This window comes from Trichomonas vaginalis, chromosome IV (assembly GCF_026262505.1).
Source record: "Trichomonas vaginalis G3 chromosome IV, whole genome shotgun sequence".
Classification (NCBI taxonomy): domain Eukaryota; phylum Parabasalia; order Trichomonadida; family Trichomonadidae; genus Trichomonas; species Trichomonas vaginalis.
In genome coordinates, this window is record NC_067206.1 from 18,103,740 (window position 1) to 18,116,572 (window position 12,833).

At 31.7% G+C, this 12,833-nt stretch overlaps 3 protein-coding genes across 3 annotated transcripts, besides 6 other annotated features; 2 read left to right on the forward strand and 1 right to left on the reverse strand.

The window, feature by feature from the left end:
• Nucleotides 1-1,107: part of a mobile genetic element that runs on past the window's edge.
• Nucleotides 1,105-1,418: a mobile genetic element.
• A 1,523-nt stretch (nucleotides 1,419-2,941) lies between these two features.
• Nucleotides 2,942-3,255: a mobile genetic element.
• Nucleotides 3,226-3,255: a terminal%2Cinverted (terminal inverted repeat of MuDR-2/MuDR-2B_TvMULE3 transposon ID:TVAGG3_0118790).
• A 277-nt stretch (nucleotides 3,256-3,532) lies between these two features.
• Nucleotides 3,533-3,610: a mobile genetic element.
• Nucleotides 3,533-3,610: a terminal%2Cinverted (terminal inverted repeat of MuDR-1/Phantom-1 transposon ID:TVAGG3_0118800).
• A 92-nt stretch (nucleotides 3,611-3,702) lies between these two features.
• TVAGG3_0118810 (zinc finger, C2H2-type family protein) lies at nucleotides 3,703-6,360 on the reverse strand (the record flags this gene model as incomplete). Its single annotated transcript, XM_001309314.1, has 1 exon — nucleotides 4,213-6,360. One exon carries the CDS (start codon nucleotides 6,358-6,360, stop codon nucleotides 4,213-4,215), a length of 2,148 nt encoding a protein of 715 aa, XP_001309315.1.
• Nucleotides 6,361-8,333: 1,973 nt separating this feature from the next.
• TVAGG3_0118820 (keratinocyte proline-rich protein family) lies at nucleotides 8,334-10,995 on the forward strand (the record flags this gene model as incomplete). Its single annotated transcript, XM_001309315.1, has 1 exon — nucleotides 8,479-10,863. One exon carries the CDS (start codon nucleotides 8,479-8,481, stop codon nucleotides 10,861-10,863), a length of 2,385 nt encoding a protein of 794 aa, XP_001309316.1.
• A 633-nt stretch (nucleotides 10,996-11,628) lies between these two features.
• Nucleotides 11,629-12,767, forward strand: TVAGG3_0118830 (uncharacterized protein; the record flags this gene model as incomplete). The annotated part of the gene is made up of 1 exon (XM_001309316.2): nucleotides 11,629-12,162. One exon carries the CDS (start codon nucleotides 11,629-11,631, stop codon nucleotides 12,160-12,162), a length of 534 nt encoding a protein of 177 aa, XP_001309317.1.
• Between the last annotated feature and the right edge of the window lie 66 nt (nucleotides 12,768-12,833).

Below are 12,833 nucleotides of genomic sequence, written 5' to 3' on the forward strand. Positions count from 1 at the left end.
AAGTCCTTTGTAAAACCTGGTGCTCTAACATTTAGGTCTTTGAGAGCAAGAGCATTGAAGTCAAGAGACGTAGAAACTCCAACAGAACCTACAGAAGGAACTGAAATAACAGAAACTCCAGAAGAGCCACCAAAACCAACAGCTAATGAAATATTGTTCGAATATTTTCCAAGGTACTCTGTCCTCATTGCATACATTCAAGAAATACTTAAGAAAGCAGACTTGACTTTAGGAGATGATGAAAGTTCTGTATATCTTTCGTTCCAGTTCCAAATAGCAGAACTTTTGAGACAGATATGCTTAATGTATGACAACATCTCTGATTTCACAAGATATGATGACGACCATGACCCCAAACACGGTGAAGAAGAAGTTTTACAAACATCCATTAAGACAGGAAAGATTTTAACTCAAAGTCTCATTATTGACACCGAAGGTGGTGAAATAGATGTTTTAAACGAATTGAAGAAAAATACTTCTTCGGGAGGTGGTGGTAGGCATGAACTTGAAATAAATGAGATAGAAGAGAAATTAGCCGAAAAAGCAGACAAAAACCATGTTCATTATATAAGTTCAGACGAACAAATTATAATGGACTACCATGGATATTTAACACAAGATGAACAAATAAGCACTGAAGATATTAATGAAAGAAGATATAAATACATTCGTGCTGAAGGTTATGATATAAGATGTGTTGTAAGTTATGACACAGGTAAGGCTCCAGAAGCATTTGACTATAACGATGAAATATATGCTTCGTATTTCTTTGTTAACAATGTATTAGTTGAACCAAGATTTATGTTAAGAGTTAAGGCAAAAATAACTGTTGAAGATGCTCTAAAAAATAAAGCTGACAAAGAACACATACATCCTGAAATAAATGAAGAAATTAGGAGTTTAAGATATGATTTAGAAAGTATGCAGCCGGCAGAGCATAAACATAATATATCTGACATAAATAACCTTCAAACCGCTTTAGACAGTAAAGCTGAAAAGAACCATACACATAATTCCTTCACAAATGTTGCTATAGAAAACATTGAAGGAACTGTTGGCGGAACTGGTGGAGATTCTTTATATTATAAACCTCCTAACTTTCCAAAACCAAGTCTAAGAGCCATTTGTCAGATTTTCCCGAAATGCAAGGTTAAGATTTTAGCAGCGACTAACTTTGAGTGTACATATATAATTGTTATACTGAGTACTTTCTATCTGTGTTACTTATTTGAGTCTAAGAGTCATTTCTACCATAGAACTAGATATTGTCTCTCATTAAATATATATAACTGTAAACTGCTTAATTCATTTATCTATTTAGATAAAATTATATTTATATAAGATTTCATGTTATTATTTCATCTTTATTATTTTTTTATTCCTTTGAAAAGTGACACTGGATAGTTTGTCCCTTTCTCTGTTTTTGCATAAATAAATCTTATTGTATCGATTCCAATTTTTACTGATAATAGATATTTTAATCGATAAATTCTTTAATTCATAATAAATACTGATATATTATTTAAAAATGTATCAAAATGTCAATATTTTCTTTTAAATTTATTAATAAAATAATTTGCTACGTGGGTGTAATAATTTGATCAATCACGTTTGGACCAAAATTCCCAACAAATTTAAATCATAATCATTTTTACAAAATAATCATAAAAGGAAGTATTTAATCTACGTTATAGTGGTTGTGGGATACATCGATGAAGACGCTTGGAATTTGATACAAGATAGAATGAAGACAAAAAAAAGTTTTATAAAAAATAGAAAATCCAATATTTGATTAATTATCATATTGGATTAAGATTTGTAAATTTGAAAATAAATCAAATTGAGAGTACGGTAAACAGAATTGAGAATGTTGTAAAAATATTTCAGAGAATTTTTTTATTTGAGAAGTTTTCTTTGTTGAATTAATTGAATTGAAGTCAAGAAGGAAATTATAAAATTTATTTAATCCTAAGTGATAAATTCCTTATTAAAATGGCTAGGAATTGGAGGGTGTGAGTACTATAGAACGTAATAGTATTTCACACCCTCCAATTCATCCTATGACGCCGAAAAATTTTGGTGAAATGCGACGACATTTCATCAAAAATTTTCGGCGCCATATAGAGAACTATAGTCTGTGAGGTACTGATTCTATCTATGTACCTCGCAGACCATAGTTCTGAGTCCCAATTCCAAAAAAAAACCTGTAATATAATTTTTGACATGTAAACTCTAAAGTCTATTGGCCGGCCAAATATTTGTCACTTTTCACTTCACTTCACTTCCATCATTTCGTCTTACCACAATATTGAGGATTTCTGGTGCCAATTATTGTAAACTCATCCAGAAAAAACACACTGATAATGTTTTTCAATGTAAAAACTGCCCATGCGAAATTAAAATCGAACACAATGCAGAATGAATATTCAGAGCTATTTATATTAAAGATCACGATGACTGAAAAATTGAAACAAAATTTCTATAGGATGTTATCAATTACTATGTTGAAAAATACATAGATTTATACAATCCGCAAAATAAGCAGAATTTTATCCAAATGATCAGATCAAAATTCGGAAGAAATGACGTTTGAATACCATAGAACAAATTAAATATTCACCATATCTTTTTTTTAAAAAAAAAAAGTCCAATCGGTGTATGGTGAATTTCACCTCGCATGGCACTACACCAAACATATCTCTCGCGAATGAGAGTAGATTATCATTTTACCATAGCAGATTTCCCTGACGCAAAAGATAAAGAACTTTACATATCTATAGCGTTTATCAGGTTTATACTTGAACGAAAAGGCAAAACAACATATAAATTTATCGGTTATGAGATAAGAATAAATCCCCTCCTTGAGCCTTTAGTAGCGTTAAGAAATATTGCTCATGATAACAAACAATTTATATGTAATGTGAATGAACAACTTGTGCCACTGAAGAAAAACTTTCTCAAATAAATGAGAAGATACAAAATTCAATTACATATTTAAGATCGTTTGAAATTCCAAATGAATTGTTAGATACGTATATGTTAGAAATTAATGAATTTTGTTATAATTCTCCAGGTTATATTTTAGAACATTTCGAAGAATTTTTAGAGGATTTCAAAGAAAAGAATAATTTAATAGACTAAAAAATTTATTATTTTTATTTATTGTGAATTTTAAATTGTCACTTTTTAAGTGTTACTCCCTATTGAAAGTGTCGCTTTTTTGGGTGTCACTTTTTCGGAAATTCTTATATACTCTGGGACTTGCTCATTATGAGGTATATATTCTTACTATATACCTCATAAGGGGCAAGTCCTTACCAAAAACGAGAAAACTTGCTCGAAATGCGAAAGAATGTCGAGCAAGTTTTCTCGTTTTTGGTAAGAAACCAAAGGCTGTGAGGCACTGATAACGTATTTCAATCCCTAATTAAAAAACAAATTAAAAACACAATTTTTTATTCAATTGCCACGTAAACTTTGGCAAAAATAAACTTTACATTGGCGACAAGGGCGTATTCAATTTTGGCCTTGCGACGCCATAAAGCTTTGAAAAAATAGTGTAAACTTCTCAAAATTGAATAATTTACATTGCGACGCGACGCGACGCCAAAGCACTTTTTTCCTATAAATAAATTTTGATTTTTTATTATTTTTAATTTTTTTAAATAAATAGTAAAAAATACTAGTTACTTTATGAAAGGTGGGACGACAATTAAAAAGTGAATATATATTTTAGTAGTTGCTTGATTCTTTTTACGGGCTTATTTATAAGCCCGTAAAAATGTCACAACTATTTATATATATAAACAATATACCTCAAATTTTTCTGAGCTTTGTCTCAGAAAAATTTGAGGTATATTCGCTATATCACACCCTTCAAATTGTTTTTGGATTATGATTTGATAGAAAAAAGGGACCCAAAAAAATTTGAATGGTTGGTTATACATATATACATATATAAATAAATAACAAAATATAATGCAAAAAATAGTGTTTGAGGAGAAAAAAAATTGTAAGTTAGCCTATTCATCTAAATATCACATTCATAATGCTCATTTTGTATCTAGTATACCATATCAACTTGGGCAGATTTGAATCTTAAAGTCTCAGATTGACCTACTTTTCCAAAAATATGTTCTCAAAACTCATTTGACACCTGAAGCATAAACATCTGAATTGCATCCTTAAAAAAATTTAATTATACAAACATAATTAGAAATCATCTTTTGACGAGTAAGAAGCAACTTCGGAAACGCTTTCTCCGAACAAATTATCTTCAGGTTTGTTTTTATCTGTTTCTGCTAAATTAATTGTTGCAGTATTAACAGTAGATTTGATAGTATCTTCTTGAAGAGGAATTTCTGTATCAGAGTCTTTCAAAAGATCTAAAACAGGATCATTCAAGTCATTCATATCTGCTGTTGTCGCTGCAATAACAGGTCTCTTAACAGGAACATTATCTTGTGAATCTTCATCGCTTGATGATGAAGCAAAATCAATCTTTTCACTGCTCTTTTCCTTATTTTTGGATTTCGAAGCCGATGTCGATGAAGATGAGACGTCAAGGAAATCATCTTTCCTCTTCTTTCTATTAAACATATATGGATCATCAGTAAATCCAATAGAATGACCAGATTCTTCTTCAGGCATTGAAATCGTTTCAATATCTGAATCATCTGGAAGTAAATTTGCTCTGTTTGGTCTGATTCTCTGTTCGTAAGGTAATTTCTTCCTTGCAGTATTCAACACATCCTGCGGAACTACATTCTTTTCCACAGGAGTTTCCTTTGCAATTTGTCTCGCTGGTTTTCCTTTCATATTTTCTTCAATAGGAGGAACCATCGGGAATTTCACATCTCTCTCGATAAACAACTTAGATTGGTCAACTTCTTCAAGAGGAGCACTTCTTCTGACTTCAAATAATAATCTGTCAAATAAAGCGATGTAAACATTTGAATTTTCTGTCAACTTCTTTCTAACGTAAGGTATTGATAACTGAGGTACTGCACGAGATCTTCTGAGCTCTTCTAATTGCTTTGTTAAGTCTTCGTTTACTTGTTTCTTGTAGTTTGGCATCTTGAAGTCTTTCTCGGTCTCATCGATTGAGAAATCTCTTTCCAAAAACTTCTTTGCTTTGACTCTAATATGTTCTCCAGGCAAGAAAACAACTCGTGGAGGAGGTTCTTGATTGGGTGGAGGTGGTTCTATTGTGTTTACTAAATCTGCATGTTCATCCATTCTCTTGCTCATCTGTTGAACAGTCAAGTCTTCATCATTGATTGACTTTTCATCCAATTGAGGTTGTTTTGATGGTAGGGATTCTTTTTCTGGTATTTTGACGGTATTCAAAAGGTAATTTAAGTCTTGAACAACAGTTTCTTTGGTAGAAGCAGGAGATAATAGGTTCTGCTGGCTTGTAGTAATAACAGGAGGTTGGTTTACGATGATATTGTACTTCTGTTCCTTTTCCATTGTTGATGAAAGCCATTTTTCGTGAGATTTCTTAAGAGCAGCCACAGCCTCATCGAGTTGCTGTCTGATTTCAGCTTGTAGTTGATCCTGTTCTGTATTACGCTGTTTTGTACGTTCAATAAGTACTTGTTGATTGTTTTTAAGTTGATTAATTAACTCAATTTGCTCTTGAGGAAGTTTTACTTCCTTTGGTTCATCTGTCTTCTTCTTTCTAAGAATTGCAGCTTCCCTTCTGGTTTGAGCAATAACATTCCTAAGGTTTTCGAGTTCTCCAATAATATCTTTTAATCCATGGATTTCTCCGCATCTTAGAGATTTCCATGCAGGTAAAAGTGCATTATGACGTCTTTCCATGTGGCTATCTAAGTATGCCATGTTTTTATACCTCTTTCCACATACAATGCATTTTTCAACTTCTGCATTTTGATTTAATTTCCCTTTTAACTCTTTTACCATAGTAGAGTATTTGCTAATTTTTGCATTTGCTGTATCTTCTCGAAGATCTGATGATTTCAATTCTTGCTGAAGTTGTTTTTGACAATCTAAAAGATAAGTAATAGATATTTGGAGTAATCTAAGTAATTTGATCCCTAGAGGATTTGGAATTATTTTAGATTCTGCTGTTGAAAATTTTGCTTTTGTAAAAGCTTTAACAATTTCTTCGAGTCTATCAATATCGTTATTCTCTACAATTGATTCCGGTGAACATTCTGCAATTAAGTTCCAATCCATTCCATCTGCTGATTCTTCAATTTCTGGTTCTTGGATATTTTGTGGTTCTTCTTGAGGAGGTGGCTGTTTTTCGTTTATCATAGGAATGTTATATCCACTAGGAGGTCGATATGCAGGGTTCCATCCTATATGCGAATAGGGTGAATACCCATCCATTAAAAATGAACAAAGTCATATGGCATAATTGATTTGCTTTAACTAGAAAAATAAATTTCATCTATCAAATACTGTTTATCTAATTAAAACGGATTTGATATTGCAATAATATTCAAAACTGGTATACAGAATCTGTTTATCCTACTTTTGAGTTTTAACGAGTTTGGTCGAAAATTCTTATTAAAAATATGCGAAATATGAAAATAATATGGAATATTGAAAGTAGGTATCAATGAAAATCAACACAACGAAATACACAAAAATGCAAGAATATGGAGTGGCTAATTATATTGTAGATGAGTTAAAAATAATAGATAAAAATCGCATAAATAGAGGATGTGCCAATATGTTTGAAGATCACAAGTTCTTACACTGCATCTTCCTCTTGTAGTTCGTTAAATATATTCAATTATATCTAGAGAATATTCATATGACACTAATATTTTTGAACGATTCATGAGTGAATATTGAAATTTATTCACAAAATACATTATGCAACACATAATGATAACTTTCGATAAGGATGTTAATTTGGAAGAAAAGTGAGAAAATTCCTAAAATGCTAAAAATGAATTTTCCAAACGTACTTTTTTATCTCATTTTTTTGATTTTGAAAAAAATTTGGAGAGAAGAACTCTTCGTTTTTGAATTTTATCACGATGGTTTTAAAGTATATTAGACACATGTATTGATATTACTATTTTTGTATATTTTGAGAGAAAATCCCTAAAAATTGAGAAAATCTAAGACGGTTTGAGAAAATATATAAACTATTGAAAATTTGAATTAAACTTCTAATTTGGAAAAAAGAAATTTGGAAAGAAGAAAAATCAAAAATCGAGATTTAGACTCAGCATCAAATGGAGAACAAAATGTTTCTTCATATGAAGGAAAAAATTTTCTTGTGAACAAATAGAGTTTTTAAAATTTTATTGTATGTAATGAAATAAACAAATATTAAAATTATTTTTTGATAACAAGAAAATTCCCAACAGAAAATATTTGAGACAAAGAAAAAAAGAAAATTGAAAAATATTACTCTCCTTTACATTTCATGAGATTTTAAATTTATTCTCATAAAATTGACAATTTTATACGTTTAGATGAAAATAATTGATTTTGCTTGAAATAAAAATTATTGTTTGCTTACAGCTATCAAATAGATTTTTGCTATTTTGATTAAAATTTGTTAATCAAATTAATAAATTTTTTGTAAATATCTTAAATATCTGGATCACTCACTGATACGATGAATTAAACGATAAAAATAATACAAACTCAACTAAGTTTCCTGTCTTTCAACCAAAAAATATTATGCAATTTAAATTAAATTGTTTATTCAAAGATAAAACAAAGATAAAGTAATTATAATTATCATATACTTTATGAATAACTCTCTAATTGGATAAGATTTTCGTAAAAATATTTTTATTAATATCGATAAGAATATGTTTACCTACTATCACCATATGTCGATAAACGAGAGTAGAGTGATTTTTATCATCGAAACTTTTTAAAAGCTGTAAGCAGGAAGTAATAATCTTGTTTTTTCTGAGTTAGTTGTAGAACTATTGATGCCCGAGTTATCATTGTGATGCAGAAGGATATCAATGTACTGACTGAAGGATATGAATTGAATTTTATTGAATTTCAATTTGATCAAAATATGTTGAAATGATATGAATGTGTCAACTTCTGTATCATTCTCCTTCACTCCTTCCTTATTCTTTCGAGAACGAAGCTAGCTCAGCTTTCGCTGAGCGAATTGACACTTTTGATGCCCTAAACGTACATACTCTCAAATTTATCCAAAAAATTAATACCACCTAAACTAGTATATTCTTATTTTAAATATGATATTATCCTTATATTCCACACTAAAATTCATTTAAATCAACTTTTTAAAAAAGTTCGAATCCTGCGCGTCTCACTTTTTAAATTTTCCAAATGGAAAATTATATTCTCCTAAAGTGAAAACAATTTTCCAAATTGACTTCCTTACTTTCGAATCAAGTGCATCAACCAGATAGCAAATTTTGTTGATGGACCTATAGAATTTGGACGATAATTGTAAATCTCTCGAATTTTTGGTCGATTAAAAATTATATTTCAAAAGAAATGTCGACAAGAAAACAATATACACCGCAAGAAATTATCGCCAGATTTACCGAATGTCCACCGCCTCCCTTTTTTGAAGCATTTGGACCACTTCAATCAAAGAGACAATACAAACCATTAAATTATTTTGACAAACTCAGTAGCAATCCAGAAAAAAATAACGACAATAATCTAGATTTCTTAGAACATGAGCTTCAAACATCAAATGAGCAAAGAACAATCAGTTTTGAATCGATCCTCAATCATTCAACTCCACAAAACAAAAACAAGCCTGTCCACTCACCTCCACCAGGTTTCAATCCACAACCAGCCAATATACCTGTTTTTGCTCCACAAAGAACCACTTCACCTGTTCCGGAAGCAGTTTTAAACATCAATGGCACAGAGAATACAGTACCAGAACCTGTTTTCACACCAAAGAGAAACGAGTCTCCTGTACCAGAACCTGTCTTTGCTCCAAAGAAATCCGAAAATATTCCACAAGAACCAGTCTTTGCACCAAAGAAAACAGAAACACCAGTATCAGAACCAGTATTTGCACCAAATAAATCCGAAAATATCGTACCTGAACCTGTTTTTGCACCACAACGCAATCAAAATACAAATAATGAACCAAAATTTACACCAAAACCAGCTCCAGCGCCACAACAAGAATCTGCACCATCATTCAGACCACAAAAACAAAATTACAACAACAATAATAAATTTGCTTCATATTTTCCTTCCCAGAACAATAATCCAGAACCTTCATTCGCTCCAAAGAAGAAAGAAGACACTCCATTTGTTCCAAACTTCAATGAAGCACCTCGCATCGAGACATTCGACCAAGTCATCAATTCCGATCCCTCTCTTCCACCAGGCTTCAACGCTCTGCCAGTCATAGACCAGCCTCAATCAACCAAGTCAGATGTCGTTTCTTTCGACAAGATCTACGAGAAGCAAATGGCCGACCATCCAGACCAAATTGGCAATTTCATGCCAAAACCAGAGCCACAGGAAGAAGAGCCAGTCATTCCCACATTCGCTCCATCCACGGCCAAGAAGACATTCAACCCTCCAACATACGAGAGTCCACAATCAGAGAAGAGACACAAGAAGAGGGAACAACTTGCATCATTCGATTCCATTTTGAACGAAGAGAAGAAGAAAGAAGAAAAGACGAAAACAGAGTTCATCACTCCAATTCCAGGTGTTCCTCAATTTGCAGACATAGAGCGTGAGACAATGGAGAGATCCCCACAGAAGACATTCACTCCTAGATACACATTGCCTGAAGAGGAGAAGAAAGAAGTTCCGATGCCTTCTTTCGGTCCTTCGAAGAATTCAAAGAATATTCCTTACTACGCAACATTGGACGAAGTTGAGGAGGCAAAGAAGAAAGAGGCGCAGGCAAAGAGACCGAAGTACTCACAGATATCAGTACAAGAAGAGAAGCCACAGAAAGCAAAGGGATTCTCATTCGACACTCTCATGGAAGATGAACAAAAGAAATCTAAAAAAGAAAAATCTCAAAAACAAAAAGTGACAAATGGATTTTCATTTGAAGCATTATTAGACGAGGAAGAACGTAAAGAATCCAAGCAACAGAAGCCTCAACCAGGTAAGCTACAGCTTGTTGACGAAGTTGTTGAGCCAGAATTGTCATTTGCTCCGAAATCATCAACAAACAACCCATTTGATGGTCCTTTCCAACAGGAAGAGAAGAAGAAGGGCAACCAATGGGCAGAACCACCGTCAGTCGATGACATCCAGACAAAGACAAACGCTTGGAAGTCCCCTGAAGTACAGAACATTAAACCAGAAGAAGAAAAAGTTCAGCAGCAACCTGAGAAAAAGAAGAAAAAGAAATTCCAAGTATATGTCCCTCCTGAGCAGTTGCAGCCACAACAACAACAGAAGAAGTTCAACGGTCCTTCATTCGATGACCTCTTGAATGCAGAAGAGGAGAAGCAGAAGAAGATAAAGGAAAAACAGCAGCAAACACAGAGAGCTTCTGCTGCTCCAACTCTTAGTTACGATGAACCAACATTTAATCCGAAATCAAAGGGCGGAAAACCTGGAATTCCAAGGCCAGGAAACAGTTCAAAAGGTTTCTCTTTCGCAGCATTGATGGAGGAGGAACAGAAGAAGAATCCAGATCCAAAACCAACGACATTGTCTTACAAACCAGGAACAGTTGTCACTTCGATGTACGGAAAGTCATTCGACCAGTTGATGGAAGATGAAGCACAGAGAGAAGCTCAACTCGAACAGCAATCAGCATTCGATGATGAAAGGAATTTGCCACCGCTAGTGTTCGAAAATCCAAACAAGAAGGAGAAGAAGAAGCCAAAGAGCAGATTCACTGATCATGATATGTTCTGGGGATCAGTTGATACTGATTAAATTTCACTTTGGATAGATAATAAAATTTATATTATTGTTGTAGAACTTTTTTTTATTTTTTTTTATTGATGACATCAGTAAATGACTTATTTTAATAACAAAAATTTCAATCTTTGTTAAAAAAATTATCAGCATAAAGATTGAAATTTACATACTGGCTAAATTTGTATGACTTATCTTCTGATTGGGAAATCACATGCGATTTGGATGTTGGTCTATTTTTGAATTATTCAATAAAAATACATTGTAAAATGATAAATGATAGGATCAATGATATAGAAAATAAGATTCAAGGTGCAGATTAGGGGATTATGATACTCATTGTTTGGTAAAGTATAAAAATATCAAATAATATTCAAAATTTTTCTATTTGATGCATATTCTTTAAATACATCTCATAGTTAATTAATGTTGCTTGCCTAAATCAAAAAGCAGCAAAATAAAAATTCCAAATTTTTTTCAAAAATTAGAAAATGAAATGAATTTTATACTTTTTAATAATAGAAAACCAAAAACTTGATTTTTTTGAAATAGAAAATGTTTTATTTTTCATTCAAAACCATTTTTGCTTGAAAGCTATGCGAAATCGCTCAATTCGAGTTGATTATTATTTTTCAATTCTCTCATTTTTTAATATTATACGAGATTTCTTTCTTGAATAGATCCTTCTCACTAATTTAAATCATCTAGTTTCTAAATCTTTATCATTTCTGTTTATCATTCATACAAATTTTATAATTTGTGTAGAAAGTGTACGTTTAAAAAATGTTTGGGGGCGAAGTTTCGCCAACATTAAGAGACTTATGCGAGAAAATCAAGGATAAGAAAGTTGAGATGGACGCTCATATTTATAATTTGCAAGATGAAAATACGAAAAAGACAAAAGAACTTCAGATGAAAATTCAATCTCTTCGAGAAGAAGAAGAAAAACTCAAAAATAGTGACAAAATTAGTTCAAATTCACAGAAACTTGAAATAGAAAAGTTAAAGCAAGCAAAAGAAGAATTAATCAAGAAAAGGCAATTTTTAAAGAATCGCGTTGAAGAATTAGAGAGTATCGTTCAGAAACAAGAAGAAACTAAGAATTCAACAGAAGATCCAGCAGCAGCACTTACTCTTTATAAATCGATAGCACCAATAACAATTTCTTCAGCAAACCAAAATCAAATTAGCGGTATGATTGCATATGGAACTATCGATTCAACATGTTTCTTCTCTTACAATATGGATGATTTGACCCAAAATCAGAATGATTTGTGGAGTAAGATAGATGAGAATCGGAAGAAAGCTCAGTTATAATTAAAAATTTGTTTGTTGTTTTACCATTCATTACTTTTTACAAAAACTTTATGGATTAATATTATTACATATTAATAACGTTTATGCAACTAATACTAACATTCATTACATATCTTAGCATACTAAGAGAATAAAAAAACAGTAAATATATAAACAAACATATTTATTCCAATTTTGTGTAATAAGACAATCAATTAAGATTGTGATTTAAATTGTAGTGATAGATGATGTATATGATTTTGGTGAATTGATATACTTGAAATTTAAAACGTCTTAAAACTAAAAACGTGGTTGGCATTTGGCTGGGTAACTTGTTTGTTAAAGTCATAGTAATCCATACAAATAGCTCTTAGCTCCTTTGCAAGAAGAAATTGTGTTGCATGTTCGTTATACCACTGGAAAATCATAGATAATACGATTTCTTTATTTTCTGACTGTGGGTAATAGCGACGGATATCTTCAAAAAGAATTATTTGATTATCAGGAGAGAGTTTGTCCATTAGACTAGATTTTTAAACGATTATTTTCAATTCAAAAATCACAGCTTCTAATATCCTCTTATCCCAATCAATTCTACACATGATAGCCCTAAAGGAACAATATCTATGATATAATTAAGCAGAATATTAATATAGTTATTACAATAGCTTTATTTTTTCGAATCAAATTGA